The sequence below is a fragment of the Pituophis catenifer genome, unplaced genomic scaffold (genome assembly GCF_029215685.1).
Source record: "Pituophis catenifer annectens isolate HBS135680 unplaced genomic scaffold, rPitCat1.0.hap2 SCAF_2, whole genome shotgun sequence".
Lineage (NCBI taxonomy): Eukaryota > Metazoa > Chordata > Lepidosauria > Squamata > Colubridae > Pituophis > Pituophis catenifer.
The window spans coordinates 130,080,868-130,103,988 of NW_027256882.1; the positions used below are offsets into that span (position 1 = coordinate 130,080,868).

Consider the following 23,121-nt stretch of genomic DNA (forward strand, 5'->3'; position numbering starts at 1 on the left):
GTTTTAAGGGAATTTTTAGGAAATTGTAAGGAAATACTTTAGAAAAGAAATTTGTTCATATCAATATCAGTGTGAATGTATCTAATGTCAACCTGTCAGGGTAATATATAAACCAAGGTCCAATTGCACTTTGAGATTTACACATTTTAAAATTTATATGTGTATGTGTGTGTGAATTAGATTATTTTATGCCGTCTTTATTACTTATAAGTAACTCAAGGTGACAAATACATACTGCTCATTCCTCCTATTTTCCCCACAACTGCAAACCCTGTGAAGTAGGTTGGGCACCCAGTCGAACTTTTATGCCTAAAATGGGACTAGAACTCACAGTCTCCTGGTTTCTAGGCCAGTACCTTAATTGCTACACCAAAAATTATTCACTATATTATTATTATGGAAAACTGTTTCTTAAAATGGAGCAAAAAGAAATAAAGAATAGAAAAACTGACACATTTCGCTATTTCTTAACGTTAGCAGTTGTAATTCCATATAGATAGTTCTCACCTTATGACTATTAATTTAACAACCATTTGAAGTTATAATGGCACTGCGATATTGTTGAAGCGTTTCCTTAATGTAAGTTTCCCCAAGTTTGATATGCTCTTGATATCAGAAGACAGAAAAATATTACTATGGCATACATTTGGAGAGATGAAGAATTTTTTTTTTAGTATATAGTATAAAGTTTTAGAAATCACTGAGATGTCCAGAAATATTGTTTAGAAATTTTCAGTCACATGATCAAACCTAAAGAATGTAACATTTATGTAGCATAAACTCTGCTTCCTAAGTGTTATATGCTTGATTACTTCACTTGCTTATTCAAGCAAAGAGCATGTTGATCAATTTTAATTTCAAGTGCATTTAAGAAGAGTTGTATTTAATTCTCCCTCTTAATATTTTCTTAACTTTTTATTTTCTTAGTGCCAGAACCTATTAAGACCAGTTTAAGCCAGCCCCAACCTGCCGGTACCAGTACCAGTACTTCCACCAGCACTATTACCAACAATAATAATGGCAAGCGTGCATCTGCCAATGGGCAGCAGCCAGCTGCATCCCGATACCTGCCTCGTGAGGTGCCTCCACGCTTCCGCCAACAAGAACAGAAGCAGCTCTTAAAAAGAGGCCAGCCTCTGCCTGCTGGAACTCTGATCAGCACAAGCCCAGCGCAAGGTACTGGACAAGTAGGAACAAGTCCTCCTCCACAACCAGGAGTAGGTGGACATCACCACCCCAGTAAGACTCAGATCCCCACAGGTGAGTGATAAGGTTGAAAGAAATGTATTATAGGCAGAACAATTGTTCAGGTGCTCAGCTAAATAGTTAATATTTATCTGATTAATGGTTAATCAGAGTGGTTGGTTTCTGATTTAAAACACTGTGGTCATGTAGAAAGGAAGACACATTGTTCTCTGTTACAGAATCAGTTTCACCTGGAAAGTATAGGTGAACAATATAGAGACAAGACCTGAATGAAGTAATATTGGCAGCTTACTAAACAGGAGATTCATTGGAAACCTTTGTTGATTATGGGCCTCTTGTGGCCATAATCTAACTAGAGGACTTTCCTGTGTACTTCTTTGAGTTAGGCTCTGTAGAAGAGGCAGAAATAAAACCAAAGTTGAAACCATTATCAGAGTAAATTATAAAAGCATTGTTTTGAATGCAAAGCAGAGCTCCCATGTTCATAGAGATTCATTTTGTGCTTGAAATCAAAATTTGACTGTTCACAGTGAAACATGCATGATACAAATTGTCTGTGTATACAGTATATAACAGTGATGGCGAACCTTTTTGGCACCAAGTACCCAAACCGGAACGTGTGCGCACATGTGTGCGCACCTGCCAGAGCATCAGAGCATCGGAAACCCAAAGACCAGCTGTCTGGTGCACATGCACGTGCCGGCCACCTGGTCTTTGGGTTTCCGGCACGCAAATGTGCGCTAGCCAGCTGGTCATGCGTGTGCCGAAACCTCAAAGAGCAGCTGGTGATGATGTGCGTGCCTACAGAGAGGGCTCTGTGTGTCATCTCTGGCACGCGTACCATAGGTTCACCATCACAGGTATATATATATATGTATGTATGTATGTATGTATGTATATGTATATGTATATGTATATGTATATATATGTACATATATATATATGTAGGTCTTTGGTTATTCGGGTCTTGTCCCACGTAAAATTTTACGTGGGACAAGACCCGAATAACCAAAGACCTACATACAAACACCCGCGAAAACCTGAGAAAACATATATATATATATATATATATATATATATATATTATTTTTTAATTTGATTTATATGCCGCCCTTCTCCGAAGACTCAGGGCGGCTTACAATGTGCTCAGCAATAGTTATATCCATGACTTACTGTTTGAGAAAAGCTACTGTAGCTCATGTAAACGTCATAAATTGTCAGTCCACCATATGGATACGTACAAAAGCAGGAATCCTAGGAATATAGACTTAATTCTAAATATAATTTGTATAGTGTTGTCTTAATATATTTTTTTCAAAACTGAATGATTTTACATCCAGATGTTTCAAAATGTTAACAGAGAATATTGCTAATGCTTGCAAATAGGCTTTTCAAAATCTGACTGTAAAGTTATTAGCTATTTAAAGTAAGCCATGATTTTTGCAGTTGTTGCTTTAAGAAATGTCAGACCATGAGTTGGCAATCATGCATACTCTAAATGTATTATGAGATATTGTAGCAGGATGAACTGCTCCTGTGAGAGATAATGGGCTTTAGTCCAACTTGTATCATAGATGAGTGGAATTACTTGTGGATCTCAGAGTATATTTCTTACTAAGAATAGCTTGAGAAAATGAGAGCTGAAAAGTCTACTGAAATTGATCGAGCAATGTTAAATGCAAGACTTATTTGGAGTAAGTAAGTGAAAGGAGAAAGCATCTTCTATCATATGAAACAGCACTCAGAATGATAAAAAAATCAGCCACTTGGTTCAGTAAATAGAGGGAGACCAGTAGTATTGCCATGCTTTTAAAGTTAGTTTTTAGGATGTACGTTATATTGTTTTAAAGTTCCATTTTAAAAGTTACTGGAAAGAAGAATACTATATATTCCAAACTTAAATTATGGAGTTTGCAACTGCAAAATGTTTTGAAGCTGTTGACTTTGGAAGTCTAATAATAACTCTAATAGGGATTTAGACAGGATCTTAAGAATGTTGGACAATTATAAAGTATTGGTTAACCTTGATTCCTAATAGAATTGTCCTAGTTATAATATTGTATCTTTCAATACTGGTTACTAGCAAACAATATTAAGGAAATGTTATTTCCTTCATGTTTGCTTGAAGACTTTCAATTGGCATTTAGTTGGACTTTTTGTGAAATAATAATAGATTCAATAGACTTGTGTCTGATTTAAAGGGCTGTTCTTACATCCATGAGTTATAGAATCTTGGCCTAAGAATTTGACTGTTCTGCCAAAAAAACACTCAAGACAGCTAACAGCAAAAGGTTAACGGGATTTGGAAGTGGTGCTTACAGTTTTGTCCTCTGTCATCATTTACATTGGACTGAATCTTCACACTTACACAATATGTTGTCCAATTTAGAAGAACACAAAGCCATATTGTAGTTTGATTTGTTTGGGGATTGTTTGTTTGGGGCTTAATATAATATGTGACTAAGAATATGTAGCCACTCATTATGGTTTTCTGTTATGTACAAATAAGGCTACTGTGATTTATTCAACAAAGCATGCTTTTAAACATTCTAAACTAAAAGATGTCTAAAAATGAGTTTATGTGTAAACTCAATCCCTTTCTGACTGCACATCCTTGCTAGTTTGCCATATGCACTTAGATGAATTCTTAAGTGCTAATAAGTATTTCCAAGTGCAGGGGAAAATCTTCCTCATTTCCCCCCCTCTCTCTGAGAGGGAAAGATTACATACAATATTCCAGTCTTTATTATAATTTATGTTTAAACCATTTTTCAAGTTCTCTGATTTTATATCTGTACTTCCTTATTTTCCTGGTATTGTTCGTTTGTTTCCTGGCTAGGCTAAGCTGGCTATGTTAAATGTTAATTTTTTATTATATTCTTAACATTAATTTTATTTTTTTCCTTTTGAACTTGACAACTGTGCTACATTGTGGTTTTACTGTGAATGTAATATTTAGCAAGACAGTGTCAAATATATCATTTACAACAGCGAAGTTAAACAGTTGTTTTTAACTGTTGCTGTTGCATGCTTTTTATTAACTATTTTCCTCATAGACTTACAATCACTCTGGAACCCAAAATATATTTTGCTAAATGAATTGTGCCCCATAAAACAAGCTTTTTGGCACAGTTGTTAAATGAATCACTGCAGTTTTAAAGTGAATCACATTGTTAAGTGAATCCAGCTTTCCCCATTGACTTTGTTTGTCAAAAGCAAGCTGGCAAGGTTACAAATGGTGATTACATAAACCTGGGACAGTGCAGCTGTCATAAATATGGGCCAGTTGTCAAACGCCGGAATTTTCACCACATGAACATGGGGATGCTGCAGTGGTTGTAAGTGTGAAAACTGGCCATAATCACTTTTTTCAGTGCCATTGTAACGTCACGGTCACTAAGTGAATGGTTGTAAGTCAAGGACTACCTGTGTACATGTAATAAGGTTCATCTTCATTGATGAGTAGTTTTAGAATAGTAGTTCAATTATCACCGTATATTGTATATTTTTATTTAATTTTTTAAACTCTTAATTCAAACTAGGCTACTTTATTGTCAGTAAAACATAGTTTTATTAGATGCAAATATAAATCTGGATTCTGGATTGGATTCTAAACCAGATAAGACTTAATTTTAATTTTAAATGAAATGATCTTAATATCTTGGTTGTGTATTAAAGAGTTACATGTCTTTATGATGAAATCAATTTTTGGCGGAGAGCCTCACAAAGATTTGTAAGTGCTGATGCTTCTGAAATTTAAATATGTAAGTGGAGAAGGAAAGAGAAAGTTAGAACGGGATGTACGCTTAAATAAAAAGAGGACAGAGCAAAGAGACAGTGACAGTGATATTTTATTTTTCCAGTAAATAATTAAACTACATGAATAATAAAATAATTTAGGCACAGCATACATCTTATGTATAATTGTGGATGGCTGACAATTAAAATAGTATTTTAAAAAAGAATAAAACACAACCAATATATTATAAACATAAATAATCAAAAACAGCAACTATGAAACTCACAGTGCTCCACAGTCAATATAACCAAGAAATGGGCTCACTCACACTATGAGGGCCCCAGACGTTACAGAAGAAACAAATTTTTAATGTCTTGCAAATGACCAGTAGGGTTGTGGCAAATATGATCTTGAGAGAAGTGATGTTTCAAAATGCCAGAGCTATGGCAGAAAATGTTTTTTTCCTGGGTCCTACTAGATGGCACTGTCTTGCAGATGGGACCCAGAACATGCCTGTCCTTCTGGATGTAACAGGATGGATAGCCACTGCAGATTTTTTTAAAAGGACAAGTACACACTACTGGGGAGCTATCCTGTCCATAACCTGGTTGCAAGCTATGAAAGGTTTTAAAGATGATCACTAGCATATTGAATTGTACCTGGAAACATACTGGTAGCTGGTACAGCTCACAAAGCAGAAATATTATAGGGGCTGAATGAACAGCATATAACTGCCCATGCCACCATATTTTATACCAGCTGAAGCTTCCAAATAGTCTTCAAGGACCCCATATAGAGTAGTAGTTGAATTAGAAGTGACTGTGGGAAGGACTCCCTGGTCTAGTAATGGACATGAATGACACAACATGAAGCTGTGCAAAGGTCCTTCTGGCCACAGCTGCCACATACTCTTTAAGTAGGAACCACAAGTCCAGGAGGAGTCTCCCCCCCAACCTGTTAATACATAAAACAGATATGTGTATTTATTTTTAATACATGAAATATGTGCATTCGTGTACATTATGATTAATAATCATAACTTTATGCCATATTTATCCATTCTTTAAGTAAAGTACCTAGAATAAATATGAAATATGAATCATATGCGGTCAGCTTTCAAGACAACTTAGCTGTGCTCCAATGAATGCATTCAGATGATTACGAATGTTACTTTGCATATTATGCTAATGTATTATAGATATGAAAATACAAAGAAGCCATCACATCATAACTATATTTAGATCTCACCAAACTGGAGCTCTTCAGATGTGATAGAATTGCAAGGAATTCTGGGACCCCATAATATCTAGAGGGCATTAGCTTAGAAGGCTAGTCTGAAAATTAACTCAGACTATAAAGTTCAGCTGAGTTCAATTTCTTCAGAATAATAGTGTCTGCAGTGGTATTTTGTCTCAGACATATTTAAACACAAAATGTCTGATATCCCTTAGAGTGCAGTTTAGTTGCCAATTCACCGAGAAGGCAAAAAGTATAACTATAACAGGGATCTTTATCCCAGTTGCCTCTATTGATGCTGCATTTTAATTTCCAGAATTCCTGGTTGTTATGGTTAGTGATGCAAAGCTAGGAATTCTGGAACTTATAGTTCATCTATTATACAGCACGCCATGTCACAGGAATCTGATTCGCCAAATTCTGTTGCTTTTGATAAATGCATTACCATCTCTTAATCTTGTTACATATTGTACCATTTATAAACTGTTACCCCTTATAGTTAGGAGTCTAAATTTCAATATAAATTCATTTTCATTACAGATTAAATCTTATGCAAGCGTATCTATTAGATTGTTCAAAGTATGCTGTGCTAATTGTATTGCAAATGAAAAATACTATCAGTTCTTTTAACTGATTTTGTTTTTGAAATGTTGTAATCTCTGAGATTAAAATTCAGTTGTTACTATATTCCTCAGAATGCATAACTATGAAACAAGAAATTAATTAAATTAGCGTCAGAAATTCAACTCATGAATGTTAAAAAATGAAAAAAGTGAAATGAAAAATGTAGCCTTAACATATAATAAATGCAATATACTGAAATGGTATTCTATTGATAAAAGGAAGAATTCACATTTGATAATTGACTAAATTTTGCATTTTTGAACTTAGATTATGAAAACTATGAGAGCTAATTGGCAACCTTTTATCTCACAAAGGAACTATATATTTTTAGCTCAGCTAATCGGTTTTAACGGGGTTGGAAGTTGACCTGCTCTTTCTGCTCCTTATGTCCACTTGAAGTCTTAATCTTCTTTCAAGAAGTGTATGATATAACAGCTGTCTTCTGTTAGGAATGATTGTAAAGCAAATCAAGTTTAGTGTTATAAATGACAGTTCTAGAGAAATAGATTATTCTTTGAATATTCCAAAACCTGAGCAATAGGGAGGGCATAATAATACAAGTCTTATTTACAAGATTCTTGGTTTACTGCATCTGAAGAAAGTGGGACTATACTTATTTATACTCAATCTAATTTTAGTCACATTTTATTTAATTTATCATATTTAGAGACCATTAGAAGGCATATACATTTTGTTAATAAAATGTTCATCTGGTTTGGATTTTCTGCATTTTTCGATATGTGTAATACTGAATGTTATCAAAGTTTGTCTTACTGATACAGTATTTGATTGAACAAATAGCACCAGTCATTAGATGTTTGTTTCTTTTATTTCATAAAACAAGATATACTAATGGGAAACATTGGTTGCCACCCACTCCCCAGCAGTTCAGTGAATTCAATTAAGAGAATAACTGGGACTATATGTTCAACTATTTCAATAAACAGGTCTGATTTCGCTACCCTACCCTACCGAAGTATCACAATTTTGGTTCCTGCCATTACCACATGGATCCTAGTAAATATCATGCTCTACTGAAAACAAATTTCTTTCTTAAAATATTGAAAATTTTATTTATTTTTTATTTATTGAAAATTTTAATAACAATAGTAAAAGACATTGCAAACTAAACTCAAACAAGAAGAAAAGTAAAAAAAGTATAGAAAGTGCAGAATTAAGAAAAAAGAAACAAAAGAACAAAGAAGAAGGAATAAGAAAAGAAATATTTAACATATTTAATCTTATTTAAATTGCTTCCAATTTTCATCACAAGTACAAACAAATTTAATTCTTCTTCTCCACATAAGGTTACAAAAAGAATCTCTTCTTCTCTTAACCCATCTATTGAAGTACAATAGATCATGAACAAGAGAAAATTCTCAAATATATTAAGTTGACATGAAAATGGATGAAAAAGAATAATTTTGTTGCTTTGGAGCAGGCAAGTCAATGTTCAGATCTAAATTCTAAAGAAATATTGTGGCTGGCTTAAAATGAGTAGTTCATCATGCTAGAGAATTGTCAGTTATATGAAGAAGTTGCTATATATCAGTCTGAAAGATTGATAACCAAGTACAGGAAGTGTTTGGTTGCAGTTATTACATTTAAAGATGATGCAATCAGTTACTGAAATTAGGGGCATGAGTACTTTTTCATACAGATACATGAATGATACCTAGCTATATCTCTGTTCTAGGTTGTTTGTTGGTTTGTCTGTGTTCTTCCCTCCTGTGGAACAGTTTGTCACTAAGAAGAAAGTGGCCACTGTTTTTATGATGCTCTGAAGAATAAGTACTTTCAAAAGGTCTTTGAAGGTTAATTGTATACAATCATTATAATAATCATTGGTTTCAGAATAGTTAAGTTTTATAATAATGTGATTATTATCATTATCCGATATTATTAAGTACTTTGTGATGAAAACTGAGTTCTAGTGGCATTTTTCCAACCAACAAATTTTATGAAAAAATATTATGTTTTGGTGGGCCTTCCACCATAAATAACACTACCGGTATTACAGCATCCGATGCTGTGAGTTACAGCTCACAGAAGTGAGCCTTTTCATGAGGCTTGTTCGTTTGAAGAGGTGGTAGCAAATTCCTTTCACATTTCACCATAAATCTCTTTTTCACATGTCTTTATCACTCACAGATTATAGGCTTTTTAAAGATTTGAATAGATTTTAATTGTTTTAAATGTGCTTCAGTATGGTTTCTTTGTTGTTATTGTTGTATTTTGCACATGTGTTTTTAACTCTCTAAACTGCCCATAGCCACAGTGAGATGGACAGCTATATAAAATCCTTTGAGGCGGTTAATTGATCTTACAAATAAGCACATAAATAGCATATTTGGTGACTTTATGAAATAAGTAAAATAATTGCCAACATTCTTTCAAACTCCATTTATGTAAAATCAAGGCCCATATGAAGGTCTAATACTCTGGGGCAACGTAATTCAAGCATTCAGAAAATCCAAAAGGAATTTTCAGAAAATTGTATACAGATGCTTGGGATTCTTCCAGCACTGGCTAGACATAGATTACATCTTATCTCTCCTCTCCCCAATGGTTTAAATAATTGAAATAACATGGTTAGTATTTTTTTTTAAAAATAGGTTCATTTTCAAAAATATCCAACCAACAATAATTGTACTGTACAATTCAATCCAATCTAGAAATAAGAATCTAGGAATAAATATGGTATGAAAGATATTCTTACATCCTCCTAGCGTTGCTGCCAACAAAAACTTAACATGGGAAACTTTTGTAAATAGAAGTCAAATGTTAATACACAGAATTAAATTGACTTGACAATAAGATGTTTGCCATGTCATCCTTTGCTTTATTGGAAATGACAGCATAAATACATGAATACTGTTGAATATTTGTTTATCTTTTTTATTGGAATTTTTCCCTGTGTTCTACATATATTTCCCTAATGTACTTATTTCACCCCAGTGAAGGAAACATACTGAATTATATATACACTCTTGGTTCAAAGTCATGAAATGTAGAATGCAGAAATTTAAAAAAAACCCAAAGTAATAAAAAGGTTTGAATGAAATACTAAAACTATGTCCATGAATCTTTGGTACCAAAAAAAAAAGCAGTGTAACTACTGACAAAATTCAGGATAGAGCTATACTTGTAGTACTTGCTTAATAATGGCAATTGGGATCAGACTTGGCATCACTAAACAACATCATAAAAAGGAATGTCACGTGATTTCACTGCTTAGCAATAGCAATTCTGGCTTTTCCGGTTGCTGTCGTTAAGTGAATCCCGCACCACCAATAAGTGTGATGTCACATGGTCTCCATTTGCAATATCTTTCTGGCTTCCCTATTGTTGGAGGCAGGTAACAAAGGTCGTCAATGGTGATTACATGGCCGTGAGATGCTGAAAAGTAATTGACAAGTGACTGGATTGCAATTACGTGACTATGTGGACACTGCAATGGCCACAACTGTGAGGAGCTGTCATTACAACCCATTCAGTGCAGTCCTAAATTTGAGTATTTGCTGAACAGGTGCTTGTTAAATGAGGACTATCTATATAGTCAGAGGTATCATGATACATAATATCTCTTTTTAGAAGATTATCCATCATATGTACAAAAGTTACTCAAATGTACATAACTTGCAAATTTCAGAATATTTTTATTTTTACTATATTATGCAGAATAATTACTACTGTTAATATTTACAATCCTAACCATTGAAATCTTGTTCAGTTGCACTTCTGTTTTTTCACAATAATGTTTGAATAGTTTTAAAGGTATCTCTAACTATTCTGCTAACTTGTGATAGTAATGATAATTTGATCCATAAACAAGAGGGAAAAACATTGCTATGTTTTGAAGAAAGTTAAATATGCACTTACATGTGCTTAGTGGAATATACACAGATTTATCCTAATCTACGTTTTAGAAGCTAGTGAATGCAATAATTGTAATTTTTCTTTCAAGTAATTATATTTGAATAGTTATTTCTGGATTACCTGGAGCAGATTACCTGTATGATTTATGTATTTTATCTCATCCTTAGCTTTCAGATTGGAAGGCTTGAGATATGAATGAGATGAAAGGTTTTTTTTTCTTTTTTCCTGATCTTAAGTGAAGGGATTCAGGGCTGCTTCCTTCCAAGTCAATAAAATAATAGTGATTTTTTTCTCCCTGTATCTTATTAGTTTGAAAATGTTATGTTTTGGATCAGAGGTTGATATCATCATTCATATAAAAATTACACAGTGTTTAAGTAAAAGACGAGAAACAAAATTAAAAAGCCTTAACTAGAAATCAAATACTTGCGCCTCCATGGTACAACAAATGCAAATATTGAAGGGAAAAAGTGCTGCAGTTTATCTTGTCATTCCGAGGCATGTAGCAACAATTCCACATGCTCACAAACTAAAGCTGTGGGTTTCAATGCACTTGCCCACTTTCTACGTTCTTGATAAAAGCAGAGAAACAATTAAAAGACTTGGGAGAATTACCTGGTTTTATGTCAGGTTTCCCCTCCCTCCCCTCCCCAATATCATTACCAGTGCTTGTTTGCCAAGTATGCAGCCCGTCTTCTTCTTTTTAAGGATGGGAAGAGGAGGGTGGAAATACGAAGGAGGCAGGAATGTGTTTGCATGTAGCCAATCAGCAATATGCGGCTGTTCTTTTGGCTGACTTTCAAAACCAGAAGAAAAGCAGCCACCGTGCTAATTGTGGCTAGGTTTTGAACTGAAAATGTTTTGTGACAGTTGAAAGAATTTAAGGAGGAAGCAAGATCGGTTTAATGTCAGCTGCAATTAGATAATCAAGCTTTTAAATCCTCATCTGTTGATGCCTTACCCAGAGTTAAGGGGGCTATATGCTGGAGAGGGGGGGGCGAGAGTAGAAGAGTTTCCCTGCATAGAAAGAGCATTTCCAAGGCTAGCAGAGCTAAGGCCTGAGCAAGCTTGCAGGTTGTCTGGGTGCACACTTGCACTGAGCGGTTTTCTTGGCAGCTCTACAGGATGAGGCTCACTCTCAACACAGCCGACATATTGAAGCTGAGAGTCCAGGCGAACCTAGATGCAGAAGGAGAGGCAGCTCTGTACACAATGTAGCGTCTTCTAGGATGGTTGGGCGTCACCTTTCGTCAGGTATTTTATTACTCATTGGCCCCTTTAGAGCAACAAGAGGAGGAAAAAAAAGGGAGGGGCAAATAGCATCTGCTTCTGTTAAATCAGTTTATTACATAATGTTTTAGAGGCAGCAGCAGCACAGCGTCCTAAGCTTTTGGCTGCCTTTCAGGTTTGATAAAATGGCGTCCTCAGAGAAAGAGCTGCTTGCTATAGATATGCTGCGCTGGGCAGAAAAATGAAGTTATTATTTGTCATTATCTACTGCTGTTTGGTTTTGGAGTGTTAGTATTTCACAGAGTACTCATTATCTAATAATGAAGAATGTTCTCTTTTATGCTGCTCAGCTCTTTCCTGAATACATTAAAGGTTCAGAGGGAGCATACTTCGTTGCATACCGTGGCAAAAAGAGAAGAAAAAAAAAAGAAAAGAAAATTAGGTTTTTCCACTTGTGTGGCTTAGTATTGGATTCTGTCTGTAAATGAAGCTGTTTTATTTTGGGCTGTCCCTTAACTCTTTCATATCTGCGTTAGTATTTCTGGCACAGTCTTAGAATTTAAGCTTTTGTACAGTAATTCTTGTTGGACAAACTTGCAATTTCCACCTAAATGTTTATAGTTGCAAAATTCAGAACACAGACATAAATACTTCACCTATTATTATTTAAAAAAACCAAATTCTTACAGATTTCTAACACCTTTAAAAAGGGCTTGACCCTCAGATTATACATGCTATAGAAATCAGGGGGAGCCTCTTAATAATAAATAAACTTTTACAGACTAAAATAGATCCTTTGTGCATTTAAAAAAAACCTTTTTTGTCTTCATCCTGAATATCCACAAAGTTTTGTTTTTATTCTGCTATAGAAATTTTATTTATTCATCTAATTTATATACTTAGAAGATTGCCTTTTAAAATGCCTTAACTGGTCTTTTAAATAAATAAGAAACACACTGTTGGGTTTAACTGTTAAAAATACCTTTAATTGTTCAATATAAAGAATATTGTACTGCCAAGTTTTTATTATGATGAATCATAATTTAGAATATAGTTTATCACTTCATCCCAAAAAGATTCAAGGTTTTCTTTAAAAAATGAAAAATTGCCAGTTATTTATAGAAGGCTTAAATTTAATTATTTTTCTCTTGGTTTGAGATTTTTCTCAAAATCCCAAATTATCTCTGACAACTACAGAAAATATAGTTTACATTTAATAGTAATTCACATTGCAGAACAAAACGTTATTAAAAATAGCTAATTTATTAATATTTAAAATGTCCTGTGCACGTACAAGAATAACCCCCCTTGAATCTCTTTGTAAATAGTTAAAACTACAACTCTTAATTTTCTTTGCTTTTCCTAGTCTCAAAAGCTAGCATTATGCTTTGCTTGATTAGGACATAAGTAAGGAGACTGCTTGCCCTTTTCTTCCTCATGGGTCAGGATTATATTGAGCCCTATGCCCACATTGTACTGTCATTTATATGTATGGAATACTAACCATTACGTCCAAGTCGTTAATTTTCAGTGAAACAACTGATTCTTCTATCTTTTTAATTTTAGCGTTTAAAAAGTCTTGAAAGTAACATCATTGTAATGTTTGGCTCTATTAGGCCTATTGTTTCTAAGTTCAAGTCCTAAATATCTGTGATACAACAATACGTTTTCTAAGATTTAAGGTACATTATACATCTTATAGGAATTGATTAATTTTATAAATTTGTTGAAATATTAAAATCATTTGATAATACTAATATAATTTACCTTTAACTTCTGTAATTTATAGAAAAATATATGCTTGTATGCCCCTCAGTATAGGTTAAGAAAGTTGGTTTTGTTAGTTGAGTCTTATAAGAGGAATTTAAGTATTGAATGTATCTAAAACCTGTATGTATTAGTATAGAGAAGAGTTATTTTATCATAGCTTGGAATTTTTAGTGCATTGTTGTACCATGGAAGACTATATTTTAATGTATAGAAAAATCTGTACTTCACCTTTCTAATACATAGCTTTTATGCCATCACATAGGCTTTATTATTTTTTTTCAGATGTGATGATAGGCTTTGGAATTGGAAATGTGTATGAAAATATTGTAATAAGCCATACTTGTATATTTGGTCATTGTCATGTGATTAATTTGCATAATATTTGATTTTACAGACCTTGGCCACAGTGGATTGGGAGACAACTATGAGAATACTCACTGGGGACAGCAGCCCACTTTCCGAAGTGAAGCCAGTTGCGGCTGGGATAAAGTGATAATAGACAGGACTGACAAGGAAGCGTGGCCTTCCATTACAGGAACTGAGACTGAGTCTGCCTCAGAATGTACTACAGACACTGACTCTGCCTCCAACTGTGGCTCTGAGAATAGTAGCATGGCTACAGGGAGTGCCCAAGGCAACTTCACTGGACATACAAAGAAACCCAATGGCAATAATGGCACCAATGGAGCACTCATCCAAAGCACTTCTAACCAGAGTGCCCTTGGAGCTGGGGGAGCAAATGGTAATGGAAACTCGACCAGAGTGTGGGGTGTTGCCACCAATTCTAACTCTGGCTTAGCTCACTGCTCTGCTAGTGGTGGGGATGGAAAGATGGACAACATGATTGGAGATGGTAGAAGTCAGAATTGCTGGGGTGCTTCCAACTCAAATGCTGGCATTAATCTTAACCTTAACCCCAATGCCAATCCAGCTGCCTGGCCTGTACTTGGACATGAGGGAACTGTGGGAGCAGGCAACCCTTCCAGTATTTGCAGTCCAGTCAGTGCCATAGGTCAGAACATGGGCAACCAGAATGGGAACCCAGCAGGCACCTTAGGTGCTTGGGGAAACTTGTTGCCACAAGAGAGCACAGAACCACAAACGTCCACTTCTCAGAATGTGTCTTTCAGCGTACAACCTCAGAACCTTAACACTGATGGACCAAATAACACTAACCCCATGAACTCTTCACCAAACCCTATCAATGCAATGCAGACAAATGGACTGCCAAACTGGGGCATGGCTGTTGGCATGGGGGCCATCATCCCACCCCATTTGCAAAGCCTTCCTGGTGCTAATGGGACATCAGTTTCTCAAGTCAGTGGGGGTAGTGGTGAAGGAATGGGCAATTCAGTGTGGGGAATATCCCCAAATAATCCTGCCACAGGAAACAGCAATTCTGGGTTCAGTCAGGGGAATGGAGACACTGTGAACTCAGCATTAACTGCTAAGCAAAATGGATCCAGCAATGCTGTGCAAAAGGAAGGGAATGGAACAAGTGCGTGGGATCCTACCAGTCCTGGAGTCTTAGCATGGGGCAGGGGCAATGGCAACAATAGCGTTGGTAGTATGCATTCTGGTGCTTGGGGACATTCAAACCGCAGCACTAGCAATGGTATTAATGGTGAATGGAGCAAACCCCCAAACCAGCATTCCAGTAATGACATCAGTGGAAAAGGATCAACAGGGTGGGATAGCTCTAGTGTTACCAACCAGAATCCTGCCATGCAGCAGGGCAATGATCAAATAAACTCTTGGGCCAAAGCTGCAGCAACTGGCAACACAGGTAGTGAAGGAAGTAATGATAGCAATGGAAGTCAAAATGAAGGCAGTACTGGAAGAGAAGGCCCTGGAGAGTGTCGAAGAAGAGACAAGGGAATGATAGACCAAGGACAAGTCCAACTGCCAAGGAATGACCTTGACCCAAGGGTTCTTTCCAACACGGGATGGGGACAGACGCCTGTAAAACAAAACACTGCCTGGGAATTTGAAGAATCTCCAAGGTCTGATCGAAAGAATGACAATGGAACTGAGGCCTGGGGTTGTGCGGCTACTCAGCCTTCAAATGCAGGGGGCAAGAATGATGGGTCCATCATGAACAGTACAAATACCTCTTCAGTATCTGGGTGGGTCAGCTCTCCACCTGCATCCGTTCCAACTAATACAGGTTGGGGTGATAACAATAACAAAGCGCCCAACGGCCCTGGGGGATGGGGAGAGCTAACAAATTCAACTGCTGTCAATAATGCTGCTGCTGCCAAAAGTGGCCACACTTGGAGTGGGACCACAAATCAGGAGGACAAGTCGCCTACTTGGGGGGAACCTCAAAAACCCAAATCTCAAAACTGGGGAGATGGACAGAAATCAAATCCAGGCTGGACTTCAAGTGGTGGAGATTGGGTTGATTCCTCATCTATCCCTGGACATTTGGGAGATGGGAAAAAGAATGGTTCTGGATGGGATGCTGACAACAGATCAGGGTCTGGTTGGAATGACACTACACGTTCTGGGACCAGTGGATGGGGAAATGGCACAAATAGCAAAGTTAATACAGGTACAAGCTGGGGGGAATCTTTAAAATCTGGTCCCCAACAAAATTGGGCTTCTAAATCCCAGGATAACAATATGAGTAACTGGGGAGGAGCTGCTTCTGTTAAACAGACTGGATCAGGATGGGTTGGTGGACCACTCCCAGCCAAACAGAAAGATAACAGTGAAGCAACTGGGTGGGAAGAGCCCTCTCCACCCTCCATTCGGCGCAAGATGGAGATAGATGATGGTACCTCAGCTTGGGGTGATCCAAATTACAATAACAACAAGACTGTAAATATGTGGGATAGAAACAATTCTGTAATCCAGAGCAGTACCACAGCTACCACCACAACCACCACTATCAACGCAAACATGGCTGAACCTCAGCCACCGCACCAGTCAAGTGCCCAGTCAAACCGGTCCCCTCTGCTTGGCCCAGGTAAGATACATATTTTGATCTTTTTTTAGCATGAAATAATAGTACTTATTAACTTACGTACTCAACCTTAAATATATGTTAATATTTAAGATGAAAGTATTAAGGCAGTAATGGTGAACCTTTTCGGCACCGAGTGCCCAAACCGGAATGTGCATGCATGCTGGAACCCCGGAAGCTCAAAGACCAGTTGGCCAGTGCGCATGCCTGCACCAGCCACCTGGTCTACTGGTTTCCGGTGTGCACATGCGCACTGGCCAGCTGGTCTTCGGGTTTCCGGGGCTCCGGCATGCGCGAAGATCAGCTGGCAAGTGCACATGCACGTGCTGTAAACCAGAAGAGCAGCTGGTGATGACATGCGTGCCCACAGAGAGAGCTTTGCGTTCCACCTCTGGCACGCGTGCCATAGGTTCGCCATCACGGGTACAAGGTATAAATATAGTTTCCAATATGTTGCTTGCATGAAACTGATTTATTTTCCATCCAAAGTGCAAAACTTAAGCAGGCATGAAAGGCTGACAATTCAGTTCTATCCATAGCTGCTCAAAATAAAATATTAAGTTCAGTTAAGCTTAATTTCAGGTAAGTGCGTTTTAGATTGTCACTTGAATTAGGAAAGCAATGTAATTACATAGATTTAAATGAGCAGTAGGATTGTAAAAATAAAATTGAAACGGTGTCCAACAAAATGAGTCAGTGGAACACTGTCATTAAAAAAAAAAAGGCATTACAAATTCCTTGTTCTAAAGAAAAAGTAGAAAAGATGCAAAGGAAATCATATTGGGTAGAGACATTAGTGACCCCTTTTCTTCAGAATACGTATAACCAAATAAATGTGTTTGGGATCATAGATTGACAGTTCAGCGTCACTGACTAACACTCAAGTCCATCAGCACTTCACATAACGGATTCTAAAATACTGTCTTCATAATTTGTGCCATATTTTTCTTTTCTTAGTTCTGTTTTCTCACATGACCTGTGTCTTGTTTAGTCTTTGATTTTCGTTATCAGATACTGCATCTGGTAGTGCAATCAGGTACTTCGTTATCAGATACTGCATCTGGTAGTGCAATCAGGTACTACATCTGAATGTTTTTTGACAAAGAGATATTTCTTCAGTTATTGCTAACCTAAAATCTGCTTAGTTATTGGAGTCAACTTTTTAAAAAATTCATTAGCTTTTATAAGGATATTTTTGTATGACAATATTGGAAAACACTTACATTAAATAAACAATAGCAGCGAAGCAACATTGATAACATCATAATGAAATGTCTGACAACTTCCAAATTCTTTCTTCTTCTCCCCCCCACACCAGGTTTTAGCTTTTTAGACCCCTACAGGAATAATTCAGCTCATATTTAAAACTCTTCATTAATAGTTTTAGTTGAAATGTGTTTGTGCCATTTTCTGCCTTTCATTTGAAACAGAGGAAATAGCACAAATATTTAAAGAAACAGTTTTCCATTTCATCCATTATAAATAGGAATTACCCATTTCTGATAAATATGAGGTGCCATATCTCTAGGAATGATTGAATATATTTTGATTAGATATGATAGCCACTGCTTCTTCCAATTACTTTTGGGTTTTAAATAACTATTAACTTACTCAAGTGGAACTGGAGTATAGGCAGCTGCAGTATTGTACTCTGCTTGGAATAAAAGGATCAAACTTGAGAAGGAGAATTTTCAGTTTGTACTTCTACAATTGCTGAATAATTGAAATACCTAATAGTTTGGAATAAAATAGAAATGTGTCCATGGAATATCTGCAGAAAAGTGAGTATAAACCATATTAAGTAAGCAATAAATAGTTTAATCAAAGGAATAAGGATTAAGCCAATAAGCTGCATATGTGCTTAAGCATTTGAGAGCAGATTAGGAGCAACTGCATCATTTATCCAAATATTCCCCTACCACAAACAATATTTCCAGGCCTATCATAGTAGCAGAAGGGAACCTTTTCTGCCAATCGCTTTGGCTCATAGATTACAAAGTTAGATTTTTTTTTTTCATAATACATATTTTGCTTATTGCAACCTCCATGGATTGATAAAGATTCACACTTATTGGTTAGCTCTGAGGCAAATAAAATAACATATATAGTTAAAATACAACATCAAAGTGTAGGGGGGGAAAGCAAAAATGTGGTTCTGATAAAAATATGGAGAAATAAAATATTTAATCATGCTGCAATATAAAATAAGATGTAGAGGTCAAGGTGGTAAACATTCTTATCTACAGTTACGAAAATCACTGAGTGATGCAAAACAACCCTTTCCCCTTTGGGCACCCCTCTCCCCAAAATGTCATCCTAGCTATCCATAGTCACATCTCTAGGCTTCTCTTTACATCTGAAGCTGAAGACTCTTTGATGTTTCATGCAGACCAACTCTTATTCCTCCAAAGTCTTGTAGAATCAGATAGCTTTTGATAATAGCATCAGCAGCCTTTCAAATGCTTTCAGAATTTCCTTCATTGTCTGTTCAACAGTCCTGAAGTAGTATTTGCCACCAGTATGGCAACAGACCCTTAAGGGCACTATATTTACCCTGTCTTGGTCTAAGGAAAGACTCCTAAAGCGATTAAAGAACCCTATGAGGGGAATCCTTGCCACCACAACAAAAGCAATTTTGATGAACAGGAGCAGCATTCTGTCACTTTCCATAATCCATTGTCTAGTTGTTTGAATGAATGTTCCTCACATTGTGTAGTTCGTGCTACAAAGTGCTGAAATTTTAGGGGATCATCAGACTCCAGTTTGTATATCAATGGGATATCATTATGTGGCCTTGATTTTAGATTAATTCTATTAAATATATTAACCAGAGACCAGTAGTACATTTTATAATAATAATTTAAAAAGTTTCCTTTTCTTCCCCCATGTAGAAGGTGTCCCATATGAAAATTGTGCAGTTTTCTTCAGAAAAGGCTTACTTGGAGGGGCCTCTTTGTAGGATGAATAACTGAGAGGCTATAAGTCAAACCATGCCAATGATTATTGGCATGGTGAAGGGACAGGGCTTATGTTTTTCTACAGCACATTTCTGATAGTGTGCATCAGGCTGGGTGGATGGTTTGAAGACCATTTAATATCATTTTGAATAGAAAACTAAAAACTATATAATGGAGATGGGATTTAACTATGAGAATCCTTGAAATTCCATTTACATATATTTTATGTCTTTGAAAGATGATTGGGTATTTCCTCAAGTTTGAGAAAGTAGTTGATCGGGTTTTCCTAAAAATTCTAAAATAAAGTAGCACTATTATATCACAATAGGATAGGATAGGATACAGTGCATTAAGAATACTAAGTATTACTTACTTTATTTTATATCTAGTAATCCTAGAATATTCAAAAAATATGAACGATATTAGTCATAGGGCTCCAAGAGCATTCTGGATTCTAAATTCTATTAATGTTATACAACTACATTATTGTAGTTAAGGCTACATTTCTTTTTAGGTTACCATTGCATAAATGCAATGTTGCTTGTCTTAGTTCATTTGAGAATACATAGCTAATTAAAGAACTAGCCTCCATTAATAAATTATTAATCATCTTTTTTAAAACAGTTAAAGAATATATCATCAAACTGTCAAGTATGGATAACATTTTACACTTAAGTCAACCTGAAGATTTTAAGGAAGTTCAAATAATTGTCTGGAATAGTTTTTATTTGGTTCAGCAAGAATACTTGGCTATATGAATCAGTTTAGTTTGAAAGTTTACATTCAAAAATTTTTAATTCGTGTATGTAATCTTTCCAGTATCGCAATTTGCCCTCTTCAATCAGGTTCTGTCATTTTCCACACTGAGCCAATGAAAAGACCTGAATGCCTAATTTTTTTTGGTTTAGAATAATTTTACTAATGTCTTGCTTTGCTTGGTTGTAGTGTTTTGTATACATATGTAAATAGTGCAAATATTCATACCTATCCTTAAAACATTAGTAGACTGTGGATCCCCCCCCAGATTTAAATATCAGCAACACCCAACTTATTATGTAAGATTTTTCATATTAACCATCATTAAGATTTTGCAACTTTTTTTGGATTCAGTTTGATCTCTGGAGAACCTTACAAACTAAGAGTGTCATAATGCATGTTATTGTTGTCATATAATTATAACTAATTTGGCATGGCATGAACTCCCTTGTTGTGAGTAATAATTTACATAGTATGTGGCTCAGTACACAATGTATTTAGCTAATATTTATATCTTACAGATTGATTGTTTTTAATCATTACTGAATTTAAAGAGAACTATGAGAAACTGTTCTTTTTATTTTTATTTAACAAGAGTAGATGCTCTAGTGTTATTATAGTATTGATCCTCATTCAATAGAGAAGCTGAAAGCTTTAAAAAGAATACATATTAGAACATTTCAATAGCTTCCCAGCAGCTGTTCTTAAAGGGGAATATTTAAAAAATCCCTTACAAACTTAGGCTATGCTGTTTTAGAGAAGAATCCATTCAATCTGTAGCTTATAACCTTTCATATTTTTCCTTTTGTAAAGTGGAAATTCCACTTTATAGCTCCTTATTTGGCAAAGTAACCTGTGAATTATGATTTATTTTATCAGACGTGTACTATTTTATTTCCTTGAAGTTTCTCTATTTACATAGCATTTACTATCTATTTAGTGGCTTCCTTATAATATTTAATTGTACTTAATTTCCTGAATGGTAATGTAATTATGGCAAAGATATAATTACATAATAAATCAATTAGTGAAGCCTTTTTTAACATAAAGTCCTGTTAGGAGCAATCTCAAATCTATATATGAACATGTGTTCCTTACTTCAGAGTTCCTACTTTATAAAACACTCCTATTTATATCCATTCTGTTGATTTGTTAGTTCTTTTCTGCAGTTTTCCCATAAACCGGTTATTCCTTATTCCATTGCTTTTCATGTCTTTCCCCAATTTTTCAAAACCTTTCTACTTTGGTACCAATTTTTTTTAAAGGGCATATTATGCAACATGGCCCTTTTGTTTGAAAATGAAGTCAACCAGATTCTGGGTTTCTGGTTATTTTTGTAGCATTCCAACCAGTTTTAATATACAAAATGCTAGGTAGACCATATTATCCTTGTGATAAGCTTCTAAAGTCATTCCTTTGTTCTTGGATAAGGACTTGTCCAAATGTTTCTAACTGATGGATAAATGGATTTGGGCAAAGGTCTTGAAGAAACTCCTTCCACTACCCTAGTTTTGAGATGTAGAATACTGAAGAGATGTCATTCTTTAGAGGGCCCAGAAATAACTTTTCTTTTTATATATTTGACTACAAGATGTTTGAATACTCTATCAAAATAGCAACAAAATTGAACATACTTCAAAATAGTCAGTTAATGGGTTAAAAATTATTGTTTCATGATACATGAAACAACGGTTGTTGCTGTGTTGAAAATAGGAGGAAGAGGAGAATGTATTAGATACGTTGAGTTATTTATAAAAATAATAAAGGTGATATACAAATAAATAATATATAAAAATAAGTGTGTAAAACTTAATAGTTTTAAAATTTACATCAAATGTTTAAGAATAGCACATAGCATTAAAAAACATTTTAATTAAAAATCGGAGAGAAAAAGTGTATTTTAAAAGCCCTTATAAAAGTTACGGATGAAGCCAGCATTATTTTTCTCAGAGTGAATTTCAGAGTTTTGCTTTGAATGAATTGGAAAATTCTTGTGATTTCAGCCATCCAAATGAATGAGTTTTGTTTATTATGGAAGTGTAATATTTTTATAACTTAGTTATAAGTTAATAAAAGTTATATTTTTTATAACTTAGTAAATTGTGAAAAGATTTGAATGGGAAAAAATTTAGCAAAGGATTCTTATTATAGTGCAGTGATTCTCGAATCTTCCTTTAAGAAAAGAAAAGCAAATCTTGTCATAGGTGACTAAATTTTATCTGAGCTTGCGTCAAGTTGTCCGTAATTTTTAAGTAAAACAATTAAAACATGTCGTATTAACAATTAATTCTGTGTTTTGCTTTCAACATGGTTTTTCAATTTCTGATTTCAGCAGGTTGGGGAGAGATGCCTGCTGTCCATGCAAAGCCTGAAGCTTCATGGGGAGAACCTTCCTCCCCTTCTGCTGCAGTTGATAATGGCACTTCAGCCTGGGGGAAGCCCCCTAGCAGTGGTACAGGGTGGGGAGATAACTCTGCTGAGTCAGCAGGGACCTATGGAAGAGTGAGCGCACCAGCTGCTGCCCCAGCACTGTGCAAACCAGGTAAAATCTGTAGTTCATTGATTGGCTTGGCTAAGGTGGAAGAAAATAAATACTCCTGCTTTTACATTCTTTTTCAGTTTAAATAGGCATTCTTTTATGTTGTGAAAGATGAAAGATGTGTCAGCATCTAGAATTGCTGTCCTTTTTTGTTGATTCATCCGTAGGCTCTCCAATTTTATCCCATTGAAGTAAAATATGGTGTTGCTATGATTAC

The 23,121-nt window shown here is 35.5% G+C and overlaps 1 protein-coding gene across 4 annotated transcripts in view; it reads left to right on the top strand.

Moving 5' to 3' along the window:
• TNRC6C (trinucleotide repeat containing adaptor 6C) overlaps positions 1-23,121 on the top strand; it is a 148,341-nt gene that overhangs the window by 73,975 nt on the left and 51,245 nt on the right. For 3 of the 4 annotated variants that reach the window (XM_070937513.1, XM_070937514.1, XM_070937515.1), the window contains exons 4-6: positions 928-1,260; positions 14,079-16,655; positions 22,698-22,907. In XM_070937513.1, the coding sequence (XP_070793614.1) occupies positions 928-1,260; positions 14,079-16,655; positions 22,698-22,907 (3,120 nt within the window). Of the gene's footprint in view, positions 1-927; positions 1,261-11,868; positions 11,939-14,078; positions 16,656-22,697; positions 22,908-23,121 lie in introns of those variants that run through there. The other variant, XM_070937516.1, reaches the window with a different exon arrangement.